We start from the raw sequence: 25,812 nt of genomic DNA, 5'->3' as shown, positions 1-25,812 counted from the left end.
AAATAAACTATATATCTACGTATATAGTATGTTAAATAGGCTGGAGGCGTTGCCAAGAGTCGTGTCAGCAAACAAACCTGTGCCCACAAATGCAATGTGACTATTGCACATGTGCGTGATGCATTGTGTAGCCCTGGGGGGGGGGGGGGCGGGGGGGGGGTATCAGAACATCACAATCATAATTCAGTCCCATTGTATTTTGTATTGTATTTTTAGTTCTTAAAGAATGAGGCATTGCCCCCCCCCTTTCACATAGAGTGCTCACTCTGGGCGTGGGGGCAGTGGGGGAGGGCTTCCTAAAGCTGAACAGATGGCCGGCTGGGATCTGGCACTCTGCGAACCCGGGGTACTGCAGCGCACCCTGGAGGGCGCTGTAGAGAGCAGCCAGCAGCACGGAAGACTGGGAACTCCAGTTTCGGAGCGACGTAATCTGGCTCTTATGGCAAACTCTCATCCATTATGCATGTCCATCGAACATGGTTTTGTGCTGGGGAACATTTATCTGAAACAAGCAAGCCAGCAGGCTCTGATGGGACGTGACCTACTTCTCAGTAATACCATCAATTATTTAACCCTGTTCTTCAACGCTTGTTTTTTTTTAAAAATCCTACTGTGAAATGTTTTGGTCATCTGCATTTTGAAAGGGGTGCCATGGCGACTGCTTTCCATGTGTTGCCATGGACACCTGTGAGCCGGTGACTGCTGTAGACGTGCCATGCTGATACATACTGGCACCCCAGAGTATTTTTTTGGGGACTAGGGTTTCAGGAGCCCAATTGTCCTGTGACTATTCGGCTGGATATGGGATTTGAACCAGTAAGCTTCTGATTACAGCCTCAGAGGGTTAGCCCACTGCGCCACACACTGCCCCCTGCCACGTGTTTGTAGGAAAAGAATTTCTCCCTGCTAATCTCAAGGAGAGAATGAAATTAACGCGTAATGTATATTTACTCCTCTGAGGCGGGGGATTCTGTAGGTCACCCCCCCGATTTGTATTGATGTGGACTGCAGTAATTTAGGGGAAAATCATGTTTGATTGGAGCCTCAAGGCACTACCACAGCGCCCACATAGAGGGCCACCCGACCACTGGAGTGAGGAAAATCAATCCTCATATACAGCTTGTCCTTTTTCCGGTCCTCTCTCCTAAACATTTAAGGCACTCAAATCCAAGTCTGAATATTTGTTGGCCTTCGATTTTCTGGTTTGACCGGTCGCCATCTGAGCTGTGAACCAAAGATATCATACACACATTTTTCAAACCTGTTTTCATCAGAACTTGACATAGTTTAAAAATATTTTTTTCTTTTTCGGTGAACTGTGATTGGCCTTTGGGGTATGACTCGGTCTAATTAATCTGCCAATTAATCTTCTAATCTGCCTTACAAATTAATGTACTTTATTGTTAGGTGGCGCCATTAAAGGAGACCTTGTGTACAGTTTTAGATTGAGTTACAGAAAATATAATTATTACGGTCCTCAGGCATTGCCAGACTCATTCAGTGTAAAGGATTTTTTACATTTGGGGGACACAATATACTTGTTGTTTAATTGGCTGCTGGAAAAATCTGATAAAATCAAGCGTGGTAATGAATTTCCAGGCACACTTGACTTTCATCTTTCTTTGTTTTGTTTGTTAAAATCTAATGGAAATTGAGTTTAGCTGGTTGTATGTTGCTGTGATTTGCTAGAAAGGTCAGAGATATTACTGTAAAACACTGAAGAGAATTCCAGTGGTGTTTTCTCCCTCTGTCCAATTTATTTTCTCTGTTAAAGTATTAAAGGTGAGGAAATGGCCTTTAATCTATCATCTTTTCTAATTCTCACTGGCTGGTGTTCGAACCCAGTGGACACTGAGATACTGAAGACTCATTCTGGCAAAAAAACCTACCCTAATTGATGATTATAACGTGCCACATTGAAAGTGCTGCACAGTTCCTTCTTCAGTGGATCATGGCTAACCGTCTTGTGCTGCCTGCTGATATTTCATTGGGTAGCCTTTCTTCTTGGTATGTCGCCATGCTAATTAACTTTGGAATAATCAGCGCTCTTGTGCCAGTCGTGGGATGGATGTGCTGAGATGTGTGACCTTTGGGATTTTTTTGTCAGCAAAATTGCTTCTGGGGGTAAGATTCTGGGCAAGAAACTCTGGCGGCCTCAAGTTTCCAGTAGGATAATTGGTCCTGGCAAAAATCTGTGCAGCAGTAGCGCTTAAAATCATCCAGGGATCCACCAGCTTCTCAAACCCCTACTTAGGTCAGTGTTCATGACTCGACCATCAGGAAATCGCCGGAAGTGCTTATCCGGTGTAGGGTCATAATAAGTCTGGATTCTATCCCAGGAAGCACGAGCAACCTTGTGCAAGATTCCAGGTCACCAGAGCAGACACAATACTAAGAGTGATTTAAGGCTGGTCGCCCTGAAGCATGTCTTTACACTGTGGGAAGACAGTGAATTGATCAGATATGGAGAAAATGCAAAGTCCTCGTGACAGAGAGGATATCGAACCCTTCAGTGATGCTCAAAGTGCCATCATTCACACTAGACATTATTCCACACATCCGTCTGCCAGCCACGTGCTCTGGGCAGTGTTGTGGGGACCTGGAGCCTCTCCCTTGTAGCAGAGGGCACGTCCTGGATAGGAGGAATGCAGGGTACCTAGAGGGAGACCCAGGGAGAACATGCAAACTCTGCACATGCAGAACAGCGGCGCGTTTCAAGCCCCAGCAGCGTAGGCATGATGCAAATTCTGCTGTGTTTTCTGTTTTCACACCATGTGCTGTATGTGTGGGCAGTGGTGGCTTGATGGTTAGGGTAGCGCACTTGTAATTGAAAGATTGCAGGTTCGAATCCCTGACCAGCAAGGCACCTCTGAAGCCCCCTGGGTAAGGTACCACCCCCAAGCACTGCTCCCCGGGTGCTGAATTAGCTGCCCCCTGCTATGTCACGAAAGTCACATATGGGTCAAATGCAGAGGTCACATTTCGTTGTTGCGCACTGTGTGCTGTGGTGTGTTGACAATGACCACTGATCACTAAATTCTACACATGTAATCCCACTAATTTTAATAACTCTGTCATTAATTTAGTAATGTGTTGCCCCTGATTTTGCCCAGGTAAACATTGTAGCAGCGTGGGTAATTGTTGTGGAGCTTCTTCTGAGTAGTGTGAGAAAAGCCACCAAGTAAGTTTCCTATGGGGGGTGCGTTTTCATTATTGCAAACATAATCTCAAAATGAAGACAAAAAATAAATCGCCTGTATCTGTATCTGTCGCATAGGTCTAATAAAGCAGATATGAGATAAAACTGTTTCACTCCATTATGTCTCCCAACAGACTCATTTTTTGTCAGTTTATGACACTGCTCTTAAAACAGAAGGTTAATATTTCTGGAGAAAAAAAAATCGAAATTTAAAACATATTTAGCAAATGGCTCTGAAAACAGAAGTCTAGAAATCATTGAAAGTTTGCTTAATAACTGGAAAGACCCTAATTTTAAGGTATTACCCGTCAACAAAATAAAACAAATTTTGCAAATTACAATATTTTTAGCCTGTAAGCCGTTTGACAATGTTTTAAAATGAAATGAACCAAGTAACGCTGATTCTCTGCCTCCAGCTAGTTCCCTGTGAGACGCTAACTGAATTCTTTCATTTTAGCTGTGGTTTTGGGGGGTCTTTGCAGCATCACGACTGAAGGGCTTGCATTGTTTACAAGCGGGAAGGAATACTATTGCTTTCTATTAAAAATCTTTATATTAACAATTTTAATATAAAGATTTGACAATATAAAATATGATCGTTGTCGGGTAACCGGGTGTGAGTCAGCCAACTGGTGTCCATCGTAGATGGACGGAGGTGACAATCAGATTCCCGGGGATGGGCAAGGGTCATGTGATTGGCGCCGGGCTTTGACAGGCTCGGCAGGTTTTGGGGTCGAAGGAACGAAGCAGAGGTCAATACAAAAGAGAAGCAGATTCGGAAGAAAATGCTCAAACTTTCACCATGAAGATCTCGCAACAATCAGCTGAGCCTGACCTCCTCAAATAGGTGACTGATTTGGGGGAGATGGAGAGCAGCAGAGAAGAGGAGGCACCTCTGCAGTCATGAGGAGGTTGGGTTCTCCCAGTCAGGAGTATCTGAATGACGGGGATTCCCTTGGGGGCGTGGCCATGGTGATGCAGGTGGGATACCTCTGGGGTGGTCCCTGGCACTTGTGTCCTGTGCGTTCTGGGCCCTCCCCCCTCCCAATGACCCCGGCCAGGATAGGCAAGTAGAAGATGATTATCGCCATTAAAACTGGAATGGGTGGCCTGTTCGATGGTGTCCTGTTGATTATTTGAGACTGGAGACCATCATCTGAGTTCGATGGTGTCCTGTTGATTATTTGAGACTGGAGACCATCATCTGAGTTCGGTGGTGTCCTGTTGATTGCATCCTGTCTTTCGTACCTTTATTTCATCCTGCACTGAGCTGATTGTCAGGACAGGAGAAGAAGAAGCAAGCTAGTTTTACCTGAGATATAATTGCCTAAGAGGAAAGCAAATTGGTTTCCATCTAAATGCAAATTTTATTTTATATTTTTTTTCTCCTTGTATTGGGTAAAATGGGACAGTGAATGTGTGGACACGTCCAATATGGTGCACGGATGCCTTAAGCTGCATGTATTTAACGCCGTGGGCCGCGTGGAGAGCGTGTTTGGGCAGCGTGATGCGCTACCCCAGCCTGTGTACAGCGCCGTGCTCTCCCTTTGAAATGTCCGCAGCGTGCCTCTGTATTTACTGGCTGTGAACAAACACAAGATTAGGTTGTTTAAATGATTAATATCTCTAATGACTTGCTAATAAGGTCTCTGAACAGTCCCTGTGTCATAAAAGGTTTTTTAATAATGTTTAACTTCACTGAAGTCTCTAGCACTATCAGCCAGATGTGTCAATTAGCAGCATTGCAACTGGCTGGTGGTTGTGAGTTTGATTCTTGATCTCCACCTCTGTGTGTGTGTGGTTTACAGCTCCTCCCCAGATTCTCTGGTTAGGTGTTTCAGTTGCCCGTAGTGATGCGGTGCATGTCCTGCGACCGCGTGTGTCCTGCGACCGCGTGTGTCCTGCGACCATGCGTGTCCTGCGACCATGCGTGTCCTGCGACCGCGTGTGTCCTGCGACCGCGTGTGTCCTGCGACCATGCGTGTCCTGCGACCATCCCGTCCAGGTGTCTCCTGCACCACCTGGCACAGGCTGCAGGTTCAGTGTGACCCTCTACTGGATGAGCAGTTAAGGAAGATGGATGGATGAATCGGGGCGAGACGCTCCCGCCTCTTCCATGGGATTTGAAAGTCACCGTGGAAAGTCGCAGCGTGCCAAGCGGCGGGAATGCCGTTTATCTTCCTCTTAAGGACCCTGTTCCGCCTGGCTCCACGAGACCGGAGCTCAATAAAGACGGCGGCGGTCACTGTGGGCGCCGCGGCGCTTGTTTGTTGCACGTTATTGGTGTGGAATTTAATGCGGTTTCGGTAATTACGCTCATTACCTCTGGCTGCACGCGGCGGTCTTGACGCTTAAAGCTTGTAATTGAAAGTGATTGGGGAGCCGTCCCATCTTCCCCAGCTGTGGGGGGGGGGGGGGGGGCATACGTGGGTGGCCGTCTTCCTCGGATGAGACCGCCGTCGCCCGTCAATCCCGCTGGCCCGCAGAGGAGCGGAAAACTAATTACAGCTAATATCCAGGAAAATTCCAGTCCGTGTCCTCCGCACAATGCCTCTAACCAGAGGTGTGGCGTACAGCTGTCATGACCCTCGCTGGGTCGCATGCGCGAGCTCCCCGATCGGCCTCATCGCGGCCGCTAATGAAAGCCGGCGAGCGGATTTGGCGGGCGGCAATGCCAGCAAGAGGCACCTTTCTAACCGGCTCGTGTCAGCTACCACGCTCTCACCCAGGCGGATGTGCTAGTGTGTGGGTGCGTAGGTGTGTCGCTGAGCCTGGGTATGTGAGTGCGTGCGTCTGTGTGCCTGTGCATGCGGGGGTGGGGTGGGGGGGGGTGGAGCTGAGTGGCAGAGCCCCGTCCCCCTGGGGATGGCCGTCCCCCTGGCCTCTCCAGGCAGACTGACAGCTCTCTCAGGCTGGATGCTCAGAGATCTATTAGCGGGCCCATATCAGCTGGACCGCCTGCGTACGGATGACAGGAAGTCAGGCTTCTGACCAGAATATCCGAATTTTAATATTTATAAATTCTGGTCAAATGTAAATTTCCCCAGACAGCTAGTGAGTTTACAGAATATTCCTGAGGCCGAGGATGAGCTGCACTTCACTGTGTGGGATACATCTGTCACACTGGCGCTAGGGGGGGGGGGGGCGACCTGGTTACCCACGATGCATCTGTCACTGGCTGCAGCGAATGTGTCCGTTGTCTGTTCGCTGCTCTGCAGTCGCGGCGATGTCCCGTGGCTCGTTCTGCCCAGGGAAGGTGCTTGTCAAGGCCGGTGACGATTGTGTCGTACCGTCGTCATTCCCCTCTCCTGTCCCATGTGGACTGAGCGTGACATCGCCGGGCTGTGCCTGTAACGGTCTCTCCTCCGTCTCTCCCCTCTCGCCCAGAGAACTGCTGCTGACTCTGGCCCTGGGTCAGGTCCTCTCTCTCCTCATCTGCGGCATCGGCCTGACGAGCAAGTACCTAGCGGACGACTTCCACGCCAACACGCCCGTCTTCCAGAGCTTCCTCAACTACATCCTGCTGTTCCTGGTCTACACCACCACGCTAGCAGTGAGGCAAGGTACGCCTGAGCGGCCAGGGGCCGGAACCGCGGGGCTCGGTCCTCAGGGTCCCTGTGAACTGCACTTTCTCCCTCCACATCTATGCGGTGTACGTGAATGTCTTGAAAAAATTCCAGGGTATTGGAAAATAAACTATGCAACGGACCCAGTACACCTTTTACTCAATTTTGACACAAGTAGTTTCATGCACGGAACAGCAAGTAGTGGAAAAACTCCCCGTTACCAAAAAGGCAGAATAAAAAATCTTGAATGGTTACTGTTGTACCCTTGAAGAGAGTCCATGTCGTGATTTTCTTCAGTGAAATTTACATATTTATTTGTGTGTATATACACACACACACACACACACGCACGCACGCACGCACGCACGCACGCACACACACACACGCACGCTAAATAGCCCGCTATGTAGATCGTACTTGATGAGATAGTCTAATTACAGTGCACAGTGCACTGCTCTGTGCAGTAGATGTTCACTGGAATAGCAGTGGGCTGGCTCAGCAGGTAACATGGCAGCCTCGCGCCGCCTCAGCTGTGGGTTTGAATCCTGCTCCCCACCCTCTGTGTGTGCAGTTCTCTTTCTATTGAACTGGTTTCTCACCCATAGATGCTGGGCCAAAATATATCAGGTGATGCTTTAGTCTACAAGGCAGACATCCATTTGTGTTAATCTGGAAGTATATGCAGAGTAAAGCATGTGTAATTATGGTTTCAAGCAGTAGTACGCAAACATTTAACTGGGACTATATGCACTGTATATGCACTGTAATCCAGTCTAGGACATCTTGCCTCGTGCTTCCTGGATTGGGCCTCAAACTTTGCCTCATGATGGATAAACAGTGATTGAATCTGTGTGAATGATAGCAATGAAATATTCTCACGCGCAGAACGGAAGAAATGTGTGACTAAAATTGCACGCTTACGAATTTCATCCATCCGTCCATTCTCTATACCCGCTTGTCCTATGCAGGGTCACAGTGGTCTGGAGCCAATCCAGACTGGCACAAGGCAGAGAATAACCCAGGATGGGGCGCCAACTCACCGCAGAGCATATATACCATTCACACCTACGGGCAAGAGAGCATGCAAATCCACACACATAGAGCTAGGGCAGAGACTAGAATCCTGGTCCCAGAGGCATGAAGTTACAGTGCCGCCCCCTTGCCAATTTTATGAAGGTTATAATTTCTATATAAAAACCAGGAGGTGGAGCATTTAAAGCTGTTCTCTTGTCTAGATTGACCTGAACATTCAATGAAATATTTATCAGAGATGGGATCTGAATAGAACAGCGCATTGCCGCTACATCTCAGACGGTCATATCGAACCGCCGCAGTGCTTCACGTATGCATGGCATGTGGCGCCCCCCTCTGGCCTGACACGCTAGTGAAGGTGAGCTCTCAGCACGTCTGAACGGGCATCTGTATCTGCCAGGCAAACCTTTGAAGGTGTCCCCTGCAAATCGACCGCGTCTGTATCTGTGTCTGAATCCCTGAGCTGCCAGTGTCAGTTACAGCCAGTGTATGTATGTTTTCCCTGTGTTTTTAATACCAGATTTCAAGTGAACTGGAAGAAAAAACACATGAACTTATAGGCTTGGGCAGAACCAAATTTGTGAACCGTCACACCGTCCACACATTCTCCCCGCTAATAATTTTTCGTCATAAGAACGTTAACCGAACGTTACAATTAAGCTATAGAAATATTCAAAGTGTCCAGTTTTCTTAACATTCCCTGAATGTTCTCTCACTACTACATGAGTTCGAGGCTAGAATGTGCATTCGCCGTATAGACATATATACAATAATATTTTATTATAAAACAATATGCTTCAACAAGTTAAAAGGATGTTCAGGTAATAATATTAATATGCTGGCATTGACAGAACCCTTTTTAAAATGCAAAACGTGGAAATAACGTTCCATTAACGTTACTTCAGCATCAATCTCTGCCATCTTTGAGAAGACCTTTACATAGCATTGGCTAAAGTTCTGGGAACGTTCCTTCATACCTGGGCTACTGTTTTTTAATGGTATTTTCAAAAGCATCAGTATTCTGGTGCTTCGAAATCTTACTGATAAAGTACTGGGGGGGGGGGGTCCCCACAATAGCATTTCTTGAGCTGGGGGGTATGTATTTCACTGAACGGCAGAGTTTCTTATGGTGATCAACCCCCCCTCCCCAGTTCACTCGCTTATTTTTGTCACCGAGATTTCAAAACAACACAGTATATTCAAAATACCACGGTATTGTCGTAATATCAGCCAAGCCTAAGCTTGCCTTGTGTATTGTTTTTACCTGCCCACTTCTCTCTTAAGATTAAAGGGCATCTTACAGATGAAACACTGGAATTGGTGCTTTGCTCGAGCCTCCTGTGTGAAGAGTTTATGGCTGCATGTTGAGTGCTTTGTACATTAAACCCTTCAGGACATTTTGGGGCGGATCTGTTATTCCCTGTGCCTTTTCTTAGCGTCCCACACTCTGTTCCTCGGATTCTGAGGCTTCATGCTTTGCGTATTGTCTTGGAAATTTGACTTGAAGTACATCACACAATGAAATGCGTCCTCAAGAGCCTCTCGCAGGCTGTCAGTTAACAGCAACATGAACAATGAGTGAACATTACGCAGCAGCCTTGGACAATGACAACAGGAGCGGCAGCGGAGACAGAGAAACAGGAGCGGTATCTCGGAAACAGCACGAGCGGTGATGATGAACAGAATGTGCACGTGGACGGCGGTTTATGTTACACTACTGCGAGTGTCCTTATGGCTTATGTGTAGCTTGTATCACAAGCTTGTTTCTGAAGCTTGTGGTTTTACTGTTAGAATGGAGAGAGAACAGCAGATGTGCTGGGTGACTCAGATGACTTCTGAATGGCAAATTTTATCATGGGGAACAAACCCCCCCCCCCCCACTCAGCTAATTTTTACATCAAAACAGACACTGCAGTATACCAAAAATATCACAGTACACCATATTAATACTGCCCTCCCCTGCCCTCTGGTCCCAATATTGTCACGGTCCCCATGTTGAAAATGTCCTGAAGTGATCAGGCTGTGACCCTGGTGATGGTGTGGTCTTCACCACCCTCTCCAAAGCTTCTCTCCGGTCTTGATATTGCCCTGGTCCCCCATATTATTGCCTCATTCTAAATATCATTTGTGATTTAGCTAGCGGGGGGATTGGTGGCTCTGAAGCTAGGGGTCTGTCCCAGTAATCTGAAGGTTGCTGGTTCGAATCCCATGAATGCCCCAAGTGGTCCTACTTCACTGGGCCCTTGAGCAAGGCCTTTAACCTGCAGTTGCTTCATCCTGGGAATGATGTTAATCTACATCTGGCCCAGCAAGGAGGTCCTTCAAATTACAGAGCAAATTTGGGGGTTGGTGGCAGGATTGGCACTGCAGCCACTGGAAAAAAACTCACACCGGTCCATTTGGACTGGCGTGGCGCTGAGGTTATCATCCACTGCATGGCTGCACTCAAGTTCTCATGCCTGAGGTGGTTTGTCTTGTGGCTGGTGCGGCAACACGCTGTAATCAGCGTGTGCTCCTTACCTCACCCTTGTGAGTTAATCACTCTTCTATATCCTCTGATAGAATGTTCTGGATGTATCTGGATCAGAGCTGGCTCCCCATGATGACATGGAAATTTCATCATGATCCCCATGACGACGGGCGGATAGGGGGGTGGAGGGGGATGGGTACAAAAGATTAGGCAAACGTGTCGTCCGCTGAGACCGGGACCTCTGCCGTTAATGAATGAGCGAGCTTGTTAACCCGGGGCGGGCTGCCTGGCAGCGCCCCCCACTGGACGGCTTCTTTAAATTGGACCGGTAGTCTGCTGTTTCGTGTTCAAGGTGGGCGGGAGGGGAGATGTGCCAACATCGCTCAAAAAAAACAGGCTCTGTGTTTCACTGGCAATTCTCTGCATTTGGTCCTTTACACTGTAAATACAGAGGTGTGTAGTCCTGATATACACTGCTGTAATATAACCCGATCCCTAACCCTTCACACTGTAAATGCAGAGGTGTGTAGTCCAGATATACACTGCTGTAATATAACCCGATCCCTAACCCTTTACACTGTAAATACAGAGGTGTGTAGTCCTGATATACACTGCTGTAATATAACCCGATCCCTAACCCTTTACACTGTAAATACAGAGGTGTGTAGTCCTGATATACACTGCTGTAATATAACCCGATCCCTAACCCTTCACACTGTAAATACAGAGGTGTGTAGTCCAGATATACACTGCTGTAATATAACCCGATCCCTAACCCTTAACACTGTAAATACAGAGGTGTGTAGTCCTGATATACACTGCTGTAATATAACCCGATCCCTAACCCTTTACACTGTAAATACAGAGGTGTGTAGTCCTGATATACACTGCTGTAATATAACCCGATCCCTAACCCTTTACACTGTAAATACAGAGGTGTGTAGTCCTGATATACACTGCTGTAATATAACCCGATCCCTAACCCTTTACACTATAAATACAGAGGTGTGTAGTCCTGATATACACTGCTGTAATATAACCCGATCCCTAACCCTTCACACTGTAAATACAGAGGTGTGTAGTCCAGATATACACTGCTGTAATATAACCCGATCCCTAACCCTTAACACTGTAAATACAGAGGTGTGTAGTCCTGATATACACTGCTGTAATATAACCCGATCCCTAACCCTTTACACTGTAAATACAGAGGTGTGTAGTCCTGATATACACTGCTGTAATATAAACCGATCCCTTACCCTTTACACTGTAAATACAGAGGTGTGTAGTCCTGAACAGCCCGCGGACTGTTACCCATCCCTCATTGCAGTGCCAGATTTGCCTGTAACCTGATCGCTGTACACAGCGGCTGTTGGCTTGACAGCTAGTTTTTATACCAGCTTAGACCTGCTTTGGTAGAATGACACAGACAGTTTGCCTCAGTATGACTCCCATAGCCCACCCCCAAGACACTCTGGCCCCAGCCATGCCCCCCTATGCCCCCAACCTTGACATCCTGACCCCCGTCTGTCTGCTGGGGAGGTGGGGGGGGCAGATGAACAAGACGGAGGACCTTACTGCCACTCCCGGCGAGATTCGGATTCTCACACTGAACGACTTCACGTTGTGCCCCTGAGCTTCATTATTAATTACACCAGTTTCATTCTGCTAATTGATAGTAACGATGTTTCTGACTAAAACGATGGGCTGTCTCACATTATTAGACTCAAGTTGCATCACAAGAATTACAGAGCATGAGAGCTTAATCGTGGTCAAGGATATTAAAGACTGTATATCAGGGACACCTGTCATGTTCTGGAAATTTCCACCTTACTGAAGCTGGTGGCACAAATGGTGCTTGATCTGGGGGCTCTGGGCCATTTTGTGCTTCCCCTATATCTAAACCTGGATAGATGATTGAAGCTGCCGGACGTTTCTAGAAGCAATGTCAGCAGTCCTCCTACTGGAAGCTAAGGGTGCAGCCTGGCGGTCTGCGAGCGCGTCGCCTTCACCGTTACACCACCATTGCCCACGAACGCAGTCTTCTTTCACGGCGGCACCATCTGTTACGGAACCGCTTTGGCACACCGCGCGCCCTTCGAGATCGCCGTCGCCTCTCAGCATATGGCCGGCTTGGACCTTCCGTGGTCAGAAAGCCCGCAGATAAATGAGTGATGTCACTAAGACTCCCCGGATGGCTCCAGGAGGGGGTGCCGGTTGGGGGGGGGGGTTGTCAGATCGACTCCAAGACCTAATGGCACTAACGGGCTGAGAATGTGGCAAGTAGCTGTACCTAGATGCACCATGTCTGCATGCATATAAGGACCCATCTGTGCAGAATACAGCTCAGGAATCCATCTGTTGCTTAGTTGCCCTCGTCACGCCTGTTTCGTATGAATACTCAGTCATAATTGTAATTAATTGTAGCAGAGCAGCCAGAAGATAACCATTAAAAAAAGAAATTGCAGTTCATTCCCCCACCCCCACTCACAGATGTGCCATTAATATGTTTTTGATCGTTAGCGGTTTGATGTTTACTGTACGTTTCCCGTATTTTGGGCCGACTCCACCGTATTGATTTTCTTGCACAAAGCAGTGTTTCTTTGGAGGCCTGCAAAGCTTCCTGTCAGGCGTGATGAAGAGCCAATCAGATGGAGTCATTCAGAAGCTTTCTGGGTGTCGACAGAATGGATTTTGGAGGGAGCCCAAAACCCACCTTCCAGATACTTCCATAAAAAATAGATGATAGCTGAAATATCACTGGTACGTCCAAAGCCTCCTATTCGGCGAGGGTTAGCCTTGGATTTGTCTCCCTTCTCCGAATCATTTCCACAGCTGGTGCAAAATCAAATATTCATTAATCGGCTTTAAAGTTGGTCTCTTTGTCCAGAAACCACCCCTGCGCCACAAAGAAAACAGGCAGATTTTGTGTTTAATCAGTTACCTTCAGCTATAAAGTTATACTCCATAAAATATCCTTTCAAAAAAAATTTCTGTAGTTCTGCTTTTTACGATTGAATTCTGTGAAAAATGCCACAATAATGCTTCTTAATTTTGCCGAAAGACCATATGTCTACAAAATCATAATCCATTGGATAAGCAGCCTAAAATATCCATATTCTATTATTTGTTAAATGCATAAAAGTGACGCTTTCCCAGAGATTTAGCTCAGTGTTACTATGTAAAACTCTCTTAATTATATTATGTGGTACTTTGGCAAAAATATCAGTTTAAACAATTTAATATTGCTCACAAATTTTACCCATTTATATGCTAAGATAAATTAGAGAAACAATTTAGGATAAGTGCCTCTTTTATGGGGGTGATAGAGTCCCATTTGGGATTTGGACTCCTGCCTGTTGTACATAAGAACAGACCGTTTAACCTGAGCTGCCTTAGTAAGTCCTGCCCGGAATGCAGTCAGCCTTGCAGGTCCTCCCTGCTCCAGGAACACTTGCCCATTGTGGTTTTGTTCTTTATCACGCTCTTTTTAATCAGGAACCCCATACATCTGACCTCTAGATTATAATATTGAGGAATTTATTGTTGTGATTGCCGCTGTGATCGCCCCCTGGAGGCAGGGGCTGGGTAATGCCTGCAGATGCTACAGTAGCATGGACAAGGTTCCAGTTTCCATACCTAAACAACTGATATTTTGACAATCTTAAAAAAATCTACATCAAGGTATTCATTATATTATATATTGGCTTGCTCACAGGTCTGAGGCTGCAGGTCTGAGTCTGTCTTCAGTTTTTTTTCTCAATTCTCAGTTTCTACCTCTCTGTTGTGCGGTGGATCTCCTCCATATTCACAGCATAGGACATGCTGTGAGTCGGCAACTCTAAATTGCCCTCGGTGTGCGACCCAGAGAGCAAATACGTGCGCCGTGTCCGCATGAGTGTCTCATTGGAGACTCCGTCGGGGGGCGACCCTGCCTGATGGCATATGCTCGCTGGGATTGGCTCCAGCTCACAGCCCACCTAATTGGATAAGTGATTTTTGAAAATGGATGGATGCTGTCCCATTGAATGTCCTGTTAGTGACAAAAAAAAAAAATCTGCTCTCCTTTCAGAAAGCGTTCTGGAGGGATTATACCTGCAAAGAGATTATCTCCATAGTGCCACAGAAAAGGCTTTCCAGGAAAATCTCACTGCAGTCCAGTTTATCACAAACTAAGCGTGACATTTTGAGCTGCATTTCCACCCCTTTCCACATTCTGGGCTCCGTTCTGACGTTTTCACACTCTTTCCTAATGTCCATCTGCATTTATGACGGAGACAGCTGCTGTTTTAGATTAATCGTGTTGAGGAGATGATTGAGGTTTCTGGATCCTTCTACGGAGGCTTCCCTGGGACGTGATTTCCCGGGAGTCCTCCTATTATCGATACAGTTCATTATATAATCGCACAGAGTGGGCGTACAGCTGCAATAAGCTCCTCATTACGTCTTCATCTCGCTGGCTTGCATCCAAAGCCAGGAGCTCTCTCCCGAACCCCTCTCTCCAGGTAAAACATCTCCCTCACGGTTTCCCTAGCAACCAAGCCACGCCCAGCTCCTTAAGTCGTGACCACGAGCTGTGTGTCCAGTATATATAATATATATTTTAACCTACACGCAGAGCTGGCCCAACCCTTTTTTGGGGCCCTAAGCAAAGTATGATGAAGTTATTTGTCATCTTCCCATTCTGACAGGCTGATCAGATGGGGGGGGGGCCCTGGTGGTCGCTGGGCCCTAAGCAGCGGCTTAGTTGGCTTTAGCTTTCGGGCGCCTCTGCCTACAAGGGTGTTTTGTTTGTATGTTTCTTTATATATGTATCTAGAGGTGGAAAGGTCCAGAAAGTAAAAATCCAGACCAAGGTTTTGTTTCAACCAACCAGTTCAGTATCAAGAGTCGCAGACTCAAAGTACTCAACTGGTTGGTTGAAACAAAACCCTGGTCTGGATTATTGGACCTGAACTATCCACCTCTATATGTATCTATACGTATCTGTCCATAACACTTCAGTAGTATAGGGTCAGTCTGGAGCCTATTCCAGGAGGCACAGAGCACACATTCACACACTGGGCAATTTAGAGATGCAAATTCAGCTGCCTGCTTTTTTTTGGTCTGGGGGTGGAAACCGGAGTACCTGGGGAAAAACCCACACACACAAAGAGCGGAGGTGGGATTCGAACCCCCGTTCAGCCCTGGAGGCCGGAGGCAACAGTGCTACCCACAGTTGGAGAACACTCTTCCATAACAATCGCAGACCACGAAATTTGCTCTAAAAGAACCTTGTGCATGAATAACATCCATCCCTGTATCCATTTTCCAGCCACTTACCCAGTGCAGGATCTAAATGACGATTAAAGTTTATTAGAGGATGCTTTCAGCAGAGGACAAAGTACCCCCCAGTTCATGATGACAAACATTCCCAATACAATAAATAAGGCACTTTGCATTCAGCAGTACATCCCAGTCTGACGACAGGTGGAGAGCGAGTGGCTTCCAGATCAGGGCCGATTTCTGCATGATGTAGCTTTTTACTGTCCCTTGAAGTGACCCCAAACCACCACTACTGCCACCCACCCCCGGTTAAAAATGCGAACACACGACTGCAGATGAAAGATGATTCTGGAGCGCCTTAATTAGCGAGGCGGGGAGAGGGGGAGTTGCTGGCATGGAGTGCAGAGCTGATGTGACCCCTCTGTTGTTACCGTGCCTGAGGGGCCCCGGGTTCGATTAGGTGGGTGGGAATGGATGGGGGGGAGCGCCGCTTGTGTTGGCAGTGCCTCCTGACTAGACAGCGACTGTCTGCCTTGTTTTTCAGCCTTTTTTTCCCCTCAAACACTGGTTCTGCTAAACAGTCCAACAGAAGTTACACATCCATCTTCCTCATCCTCCATGAAGAAGCATGCAGTGGACTTGGAATACAGCAGGAGTACCATGATAAAAAATACCTTTACAATGGCATTAAAATGTTTAGCATTAGTAACCTGGGGGGGGGGGGTTAGGGCTCTGTACTCATGATCAGAAGGTCATTGGTTTGAATCCCAGGGCTGGCTGATTGATGCTGTTGTTGGGCCCTTAACCCCCAGCTCCTGGGGTGCTGTATGCTCCCTGGCCCTATGCAGTGACCCCCCCCCCCCCCAAGCTTGCTCTCACCTGTATATGTGCCTGTGTGTCTCATGGAAAGCGCAATGGGGTCAGCAGAGAAGGGAGTTCCCCCTTGGGGGTGGATAAAGTTTCACTATTCTTTTCCGACATCTTCTGTGTGCTCGGGCTTTGTTTTCAGAGTGATCATAACTACAGAACATTGTTGCTATTGTAGGAGCGGGATGAGTGACAGTTTGGCTGTAGTGCCGTGAGATCCACAGCTTCAGCGGTGCCTGCATGTCTCTGGGGGCGTCCTGGATGTTGTCTCTGGGCAAAGCGGAGCTCAAGGCAGCCTCAGAGAAATAACGAGAGCCTTTTTTAGTCATTTGCGCCGAGGCCTGGACTGTGGAACGTCGTTACATGCAGGGTTTGTGTGGGGGTGGCCATGCTTATATTACACCCACAGCGTTATCTTACCACGGACATGACAGAGGTTGGAACATCCCCCCCCCCTCCTACCTCCCCCACCAGCACATCATAAAAACGTCTGAGGTTCAGGGGGTTGCTCCAGGTCTTGGTACCCCCCCTTCGCACCAATCAGGGCTGGTCTCCAAATGATGCTTCAGTTTCGGAATTAAAAGCCCCGCGATTATACTGTGCAACATTCAAGCTGCGATGTGTCGCATCAATCTGCCCGTTCATTCATTTATGGATTTATGTACTTCGGCGCAGCATTTCCCTCCGTCTCCGTGGTTATCATCGTGTTGCATTAATTGCTAACGGAACATTTCTTGATCCCGACTGTCGTCTGTAGATGTTAATTAATGTCACGTCTGATGTTTATGTGCAGCTGGTGACGACCATGAAACAAGCACTGTAATTTTCAAACATGCCGCCATACAAACAGCGTGCAGTACAATATCTCTGCTAAGAAGCTGTGTGGAAACATCTCTGGGTGCACGGCGAGTGGGATTAGATTAAAGGTGTACAGCAGCTGAGATACAGTAGCTGCAGGAGATGTTTAGATCATACATTCCTATAAATATTTCTGCTTGATGCTGAGCCGCCTGGAAGAATGCCTGACTTCTGTGGCTCTTCTCACCTGTGGAGGTGTTTCGTGTGTCGTATCTAGCTGGACAGTAAAGTTTCACATAAAAAAAAAGTTTGTTTGGCCTGGGAACTGGTATTGCAAAGTGGTCACATCACACAGAGGGTCCCGCAGAACGGCTAACATCTGGTGTCTGAGGGAAACGGGGCCAGGGAGTCTGTTCGTACCGTGGTGTTAATTGTTTTTTTTTTTTTACATTTACTCCATGCCAGAGTGTGGGCTTTGGATAGGAAAGACAGGAACACCTTCTTCTTCTGCAGGCATGGAAAATGTGCCACATTTTGTGATGCATTTAGCTGGTTTTTGCTTTAATGTTAGCCGCTGTGGTCCTTCCGTGTTGATATTTTTCCAGTTCCTACAAGATGTGAGGGCGGTGAAGTTATTAAATATATTTATTATTATTATATTTACATACTTACATTAGCGGTCCTAAGAATGCCAAACAATATTTTCTCATGGACATCAGTGGTATATCGTTATAATTCTAAGTAGGCGAAGTGGATTACATCGTCCTACGCAGTTGTCTCAATTAAGTCTCTTAAATTAATGGCGTCTCTTAAGAGAGAAAGACTGTTGATTTGCACACCAATATTAACATTTTCCAGGCAGTATTTGGTTAATGATTAGTAGATTAAGGAGTATACACTTGTCATTTCTGTCAGCAAGCATGCTTAAATGGAAGCTTTGTGCAGCCAAAAGAAATCAATTCAGTTAATTTTAATTAAATTTCATTGTTATGTAACACCACTCCCAGAGTAATTGCCACAAAGTGCTATGGGCAAATGCGACAGTCTGCACTCGTTCTTAGTGAAAAAACTGAACAGATTTCAGTGAAATTTCTGCATTATCGTACCATCTTCCATTTATCTGGCATCGCAAAGCCACACGCTGACTGAGAGATTTACCCACTGTTGCTTGAAGGTTGTGTTGACCAATTCCATCTGTATTACTACAGCTACTTTTTTGCCCCATCACTGTGCACCCGACGTCAAGCAGCTTTAGTTCATCTTGGAAAATCACCAAAACATATTTTTGCCTCATTTATCACTTAATTTTTTGTAGCACATTGGTTGCAAGCTCAGTACTGTTATTAACACTGACTCTACATGTACATTAGACTTGTGGAAAATATTAGCATTTTTTTTTCTTCATTAAAATATTTCCTCAGTTAAAAATAAGCAGATTAATTGTCAAAATCTTGACACTGGGGAAAACATTGCTGGTCTATGTAATGCATTGTGTTTTGAGTTCTGGAAATTATCATCTCTTTTAATTAAATAGTAAAGATGGCAGCCAAATGGTACCTTGAACTAATCGGAGACCTTTCTTTCCCCATCTGCCTGGCAGGAGAGGAGAATTTGCTGGCAATACTGAAGAGACGATGGTGGAAATATATGATTCTGGGATTAATAGACATAGAAGCCAACTACCTGGTGATCAAAGCCTACCAGTACACGACGCTGACCAGTGTACAGGTAAGTCTGATGGCTGCACGGCCCTTCGCACATGCTAGTTTGTGCCTTTCCTGCCTTGGGCACTGGCTTGTGCTCTTTTTACTGGAGGCATGAGCATGGCAGTGTGTATGCATTGGGCATGATTTATTAAAGTGCCACCTGTTCCCCCAGCAATACTCATGGAAATGTACGATTCCCATTCATGGTGGATTGAAGTAACACTGTATTAATATCCATCTTTTAAATCAGCGGACCTTAGTGCAGCATCATCACATAGACGGCCTCACTGAGAACTTTCTTCAGAGTGTTTGTTGGTCGTGGTCAAGGGTGTACATGATTACCTGAGGGTCACGTCAAGCGATGGATTGATTTTTTTTCTCCTTTACCCTTCTCGTTCCTCTAATCTTCTCTGACTCTCTGCCGGTTTTTAGCCTCCCCCGTATACGTTTGGGAGGGGAAATCGATCTCGCATGTCCTCTGGGCCCCAAACTTTGAGGGTACGGCCAACGCAGCGAGCCGCATCGGTGTCTCCCTCGTGAGCATTTCCCTAGCTGAGATACATAACAGCCAACCTACCAGAAACGGCCTGACACAGAGCAGGGGAATGGGGTTTCCCTGCCCAGGTTCCCAGGGACTAACAAATAAGGAAACAGAGCTCATTTAGCCAGGTGACTACATTTATATAGCAGACACTTTTATCCAAAATGATATACAAGTGAGTAGGTTCAGACCGTCCCTGGAGCAATTAAGGGTGGGAAGAATTAAGGGCCTTGCTCTGGACCCCACTGGTGATATAACGCTCATGGGAGTTTTACTTACACGAAAATGAGGGCAGGACGAAAAATGATTGGTTCAGTGGGACAACCAGTCAGATTGTAGAGGAGGTAGGTCCAAGCGGCTAGAGGAGAGGGAACCAACCAAACAGATGTCTTGGTCCCACCTCCTCTACAATCTGATTGGTTGTCTCTTTAAACCAATCGTTTTTCATTCTGCCTTCACAATATTTTTGTGTAAGTAAAACTCACATGAGCTGAAATCACTCCGCCAACTTTGGGATTTGAACCAGCACCCTTTCTATTATAAACATAGCCTTCTAACCCAGTGAGCCACACAGAGATTGAATGTAGGTGCAAGGGTTGGGGGTTGTGACTCGGCAGGGGCTCTGGGAGCACGACAGGTTTACTGGGCCAGGAAAGAAGAGAATGCATCGAGTTTAACGATGGGCAGGATGAGTCAACACAGGAAAGGAACCAGACTCACCCTCCTGAGATGTCCCCCTCCCACAATAACAAGGCACTCATGATACCCAGAGCAGTGTGACCCACTAAGCAAACCCCTGGTTTCTAACCTGGATTGTGACATTGGCTGAGCCATGACCACGAGCACCTTGCGAGTTCGTTTCCCCGGCGGCTCGCTGAGGTAAATAGGAAGGGGGCTTGGGATCGTAGTGGCTGTGTGGACACGAGGCCCTAGTGTGCTGTCAGGACATGTGCCGAGTCTGTAGAGGTGTTGAAGTGAAAATACTTCAGCACCCTAAGGCTTGTTCCGGGTGCTGTAGAACTGTCCATATGAAACCAAGCGAGATACAGAAGTGGGTCTCGGGCTCACCATAAATAAACCAGCTGCAGATCAGGGCTCACAGAAACGACAGAGTAGCGATATCCCAGACAATATATGGGGGCGGAACCACAGGGGCCAGCTGAAAGCTGATTGGCCCTCGGTGTGCTGACTGCCCTGTCACTCACCCCTTCAAAGCATATCATTGGAAAATGATAAAGTTAGCCTCTCTGTATGAATTATGGTCCCTCTTATGCCCCCCCACCTTAAAAGATCCTAGAATCGCCTAGTGCAGAGCTCTGCCCAAAACTATCTCTTTCGTTCAACTAGTAAAAATGTCAGCCTCAAGTCAACAACGAGAGGTGCGCCAGCTCACACTTGAGACTTTGAGCACAAACGCGGAGGACAGCTGAAGGCACTGTTTAGCTTTCTCTCGTTGTTCTTCCTCATAAACCATGACATTGCATCAGCTCTCTGTCTTGTCCATATGCCTATTAAATAATATGGTATGACTGGAAATTGTTAGCGCTCAGTCAGTGACCAGCATTTCCGCGATCAGAGGAGACTCAAGTCACGGGGTTTTTCTCTGTCCGCCTTCGGCAGCTTCTGGCCCGGCGGCGTGAAAATCGAAGTGACGCAGCGGTATGTCCGCTCACTCCTCTACTGGGCTCCGTATTACAAAGCGACCTTCGAGGCAGAATGTGGGACAGAGACCGGGGGTGTCTGCAAATCTTGTTAATTTTGCATCGGAGGAAAATAGAGCAGTTAAATAACACCTGCTGAACCAGATGTTCGTAATTTGGAGACGAAATATAGGGCAAGTAGGTGTAGTGGTTCGGGGAATAGATACGAAACAAAAAGGATTAAATCCCCAGAGTGGGAATCTTGTTACTTAACCTCAATTGATCTGGTAAGTATTCTGCTGCCAAAAAAGGTAACTTCGCAAGTGGAGGCCAGGTACGCTGAAGACAGACACAATCTTCCTCATTAGGTTTTGCAAAGTTGGTGGCTGCTTTTGTGTAACACAGCTTACAATCTGCCATCATACATCTGGACTGGTGAAATCCAGCTTGTTCCTCCAAAAGCCATCAAGGCTAGTTTGTGGTGTGCGGACATGCCTTGGGGAAGCCGGACCCCCGAGACACGTAAGAGCTTATACCCATCTGGTGTCCCCCCCCCCACCCCCCCAGAGTTTGAGGTTGGACATTCTGCTCATTTCTTAGCTTTTCCGTATGAACTGTAATGAAGTCAGACCATGCTTCGTTAATATTAATATCCGTGCAGCCGTGTGTAAAGCACGCTATAAAAGATTTTCCCATTAAGCTGAGATAATTAGTTGCTGAGAACGATGACGAGGCCTGGCGTTACTCCAGGAATCGCAGTCGGGAGAACCATCGGGTCTAAGCACTACCACCTCCATGTGTTCTCTGTCAAAGTGGACATTGTTCTGATTAACGTGCTGGGGTTCTGGCCTCCGTCGGACACGTCCCAAAAGCAGGTGCTTCACCGTTTTTTTTTTTTTTTTAAACTCAGGCGGGTCCAATCGTTTGCCGTTGTTGGGCGGTGATGTCACGCAGTCTAGTATCAGCTTGTGCAGTGCAAAACACAAGTAAGGTGATCTCCCAGGATCCTTGACGACCCTCGCTAGCTATTCAGAAAATGTGAGATTCCTTGACATGCTTTTGAGTGTTTTTGTCAGTCCAGTATATTGGGCAAAAAAGTCATGGCTAGGTTTAGGTCCGGTCACGCTAACATGAAAAACTATCCAGTGTCTTCGTAGAACTGAGTAGAGATGACCGGATGATACTGCAGTATTTGGATATACCATGGTATTTTCAGTCAGCTAATTAATAATGTTGCTTTTGAAAATACCGTATGACAAGATATGTGAGAAACATGCTAGCCAGCAATGTTATATACAGTGATTGACGTAACTGGTACGCAAGTACACATTAGCGGTATAAAGGGTTAATTTGTCGTAACAGCACAAATGCTCCCACAGTTTATTATTATCATCATTATTATTAGTGTATAATAAAGACCTTCTTTTCATAATGATGGAAATACAGATAAAATATCCTCCTCCATTGCATTTCGGTGGAATTGACAGGTCGACCCCGCCCATGCCGCACCGGATTGGATAAGCAACGGGATTTAAGGTTTCTCCTTGTTGCATTGCGTGGCTCGAATGGAACTGAACACAGATGTTTGTTTTTGCGCTAGTATGACCGTCCCTTTAAGGATGCCTTTTAGTAGCAGGCTAGGAAAGAATTCCCAGACATAATGGATGAAGCGCGGCCATAGCTGCAGGAGCCACCCATGACAGTGAAAACACAAGGCTTGGCCTCACCTTACAGAGGATCCAGGTTTGATCTCCAATGTGTCATTAGCTGTATGTGTAGAGGACAGCACTACCCCCCCCCCCCCCCCCCCCCCCCCTCCCCATTAGGTGGAGCCGTCCACCTTGAATCGTTCTGCAGCGACTTTTACAGTTGACCGGGCACCTACGGGGATGTGGGTGGATTGCAGCGAGCGATGCTCCCCCCCCCCCCCCCCCCACACGTGTTACATCACTTGCCTACAGCCCATAGAGTGACAGGAAGTGGGCTGCTGGCAGCGCTGACATCGGGTCGAGGTGCACGCTAATCCTCGCCCCTCCTGTCGACATGGGTGTCGTGTGTTGGGGGGGGGCCAATGGTGACGTATAGCAATTTGAGTAAAGGAGGAAATTGGGGAGGAAGTGGGAGGGGCTCAGAAACCCAACCGCCCCCCTCCCAATGGAGAACCTGAGCGTAATTTCCTGTCCATAACATATTAAGTGCTTATAACGGTGTATTAATATTTGTACATATTTTAAATATTTTATTTTATAGGCTTTGTTTTTTTGCTAGTTCTTTCCTTCACCATATTGCCCTTGTGTTAGCAATTTCATAAACATGCTAATAAAAACACTGTGATTAACACTCTGTGATTAACACTCTGTGATTAACTCTGTTATGAGCACACTGGCGTTTCAATGCTCTTCTGGATCTGTCATCGTTCTGGGGCCGCGTCTGAAATAACCAGAACAACATGCATGAGAACGGCGATATCAGACAGAAACCCTGTAGGGTTGCCTGCCTGTCTGCCTGTGTAGGCTTGCTGGTGTATTTTGGTTTTATAGTAATTATGGGCAGCTGGGAGTGCATATCCACACGTCATCGAAGGAACGTGCGTAAAAAGCCATGGGGGACTGGCTATTTATGGCTCCCACTTTAACGTCAGCCATTGTTAGTGACGTCACTGTTTCCATCACAAATGCACCCCCCCACCCCCACCCCGAACAGCAGGCCCCCCCCAGTCTGTGCTGTATTAGCGCCGTGGAGGCAGTCCTGTGTCTTCCATCCTTACATGCTCTGCACTGAGTCCCTTGCCCATTCCCAATAAGTCACCGGGTGATTATGAGTCATCATCCCTTAATGGGATGCTGATGGAGCTGGTTCCCGACCCGACCTCGGCCCCGCCCCCTGGCTGATTGTCTTGCTCTTCCCCGCCCCGCTCCCCCCTCTGCAGCTCCTGGACTGCTTCGTCATCCCTGTGGTGCTGCTGCTCTCCTGGTTCTTCCTGCTCGTCAGGTACAAGGTGGTGCACTTCGTGGGCGTCGGCGTCTGCCTGCTGGGTATGGGCTGCATGGTCGGCGCCGACGTACTGGTGGGCCGGCAGCAGGGCCTGGGTGAGTCCTTCCCCCCGCCCAGTCCGGCCCGTTCCACCCATCCGTGTCGCTCGCATCCGGCTGCTCTCGCCTTCATCTGTCACGTCGAATCTGCCCGCATGTAACAAGGCACCCCTGATCCACGCAAATTGGATTTTTGCATAATATTAAATATGGATAAGAAGCAAATGCATTTACCTTGGGCTCTACCTGATCCAATAAGAGAAAACCCACTCTGCTCTTTTAAAAGGAACAGATTATGGGGAAAGACTATAATCTCGTCTCCTTCATTCCTTCAGAAAGGAAAGTCTTTTGACTTCAAAATAGTTTTTGGAAAAGTGTATAGAAAGCTGATTTATGCAAAAAAAAAACAGAAGAATGACATTCTAAATTGGTCTCAGATTATTGGTGCTGAGTTTGTGCTTGATACAGTAAAAGCATTTGTAAGCTTGTAGCACTTTTGGGATTCTTACTGCATGGTGTATATACTGGTGTCTATTGAGGAGAATCATGTGGTCAGATGGTGAGTATGGTAGTAATCACCCTGTTAGTTGTACTAGTTAGCTATCACCATGCAGTGCCTATATTTTTTTCAGTTTGGTCAAGAGTCAAATGGGAGGGACATTTGTGGATATAAATCCCCCTCCCCTTTAAGGAATATCAGCATCATTCAGCTCTTTGAATCTTCGGTTTACACGCCTCTATAATTATCTCTCACTCATGTGAGAAATTTGAATTTCTGTTTAATCAACTTTGCTATTAGTGAGCATTTTATTAGGGTGTGTGACTGTGGCCCCCTTCCACTTGCCTTCCTGCTGACTCTGACTCACTACCCCTTCAGGGGACCACAAGCTCCTGGGGGACCTGCTGGTGCTGGCGGGGGCCACGCTGTACGGGATCTCCAATGTGTGTGAGGAGTTCATCGTGAAGAACTTGAGCCGCGTGGAGTTCCTGGGGATGATGGGCCTCTTTGGCTCTTTCTTCAGCGGCATCCAGCTGTGAGTGTGCCTCTGTGGCCCCGCCTCCATCATCCTGCCTCCATTGCCTCGCCTCTGTGGTTCCTCCTCTGTGGCCCCGCCTCCATGGCCCCTCCTCTGTGGCCCCGCCTCTGTAGTCCCTCCTCAGTTGGCTCCGCCTCTGTGACCCCCCTCCATGGTCTCTCCTCCTTGACTTCACCTCAGTCGCCCCGCATCCACCCCACACAAGTGCCACCTATGCCGGTTGTCCGATACAAGGTCTCCCCATGCGGCATCTGCATCCTGGCTCCACACCTCTCTCATTTCCCCCGAAGGGGTCTCTCCGTTCTCATGTACGGCGTGTCCAGATGGTTCCCAACTCGGCAGACGTACCTGTCAGAGAACGCCGTGAAACACGCTTACTGGAAACCTCGCCTTTAAGACACGTATCGCTCCTCCCTTTCCCCTTTCCCCTTCAGCCCTTCTCCTTTAAGATGACGCTAATGACAAATTGCCGGCTCTTCCGACCATCATCCCTTTGCTTATTTAAAAAAAAAATCGGCTCGTACTCGATGAGATGGTGAGAAGGCACTTTTGGATGCTGGCTGTAGATGAGATTGTAACCGTGGCAACGCTGGAGGGGCACCAGCGGCACCAACGATTCTGACAATATATGGTTGAGAAAATGAAATACTTTTGTATGC

At 47.3% G+C, this 25,812-nt stretch overlaps 1 protein-coding gene across 1 annotated transcript in view; it reads left to right on the top strand.

Moving 5' to 3' along the window:
• Window positions 1–25,812, top strand: part of slc35f1 (solute carrier family 35 member F1) — a 69,998-nt gene that overhangs the window by 20,880 nt on the left and 23,306 nt on the right. Inside the window, exons 2-5 of the mRNA XM_072702840.1 lie at window positions 6,587–6,762; window positions 18,798–18,925; window positions 24,014–24,173; window positions 24,994–25,150. Coding sequence (XP_072558941.1) covers window positions 6,587–6,762; window positions 18,798–18,925; window positions 24,014–24,173; window positions 24,994–25,150 — 621 coding nt within the window. The remainder of the gene's footprint in view (window positions 1–6,586; window positions 6,763–18,797; window positions 18,926–24,013; window positions 24,174–24,993; window positions 25,151–25,812) is intronic.

Source organism: Paramormyrops kingsleyae, chromosome 19 (genome assembly GCF_048594095.1).
Source record: "Paramormyrops kingsleyae isolate MSU_618 chromosome 19, PKINGS_0.4, whole genome shotgun sequence".
NCBI lineage: Eukaryota > Metazoa > Chordata > Actinopteri > Osteoglossiformes > Mormyridae > Paramormyrops > Paramormyrops kingsleyae.
This window is presented reverse-complemented; position numbering and strand designations above follow the sequence as displayed.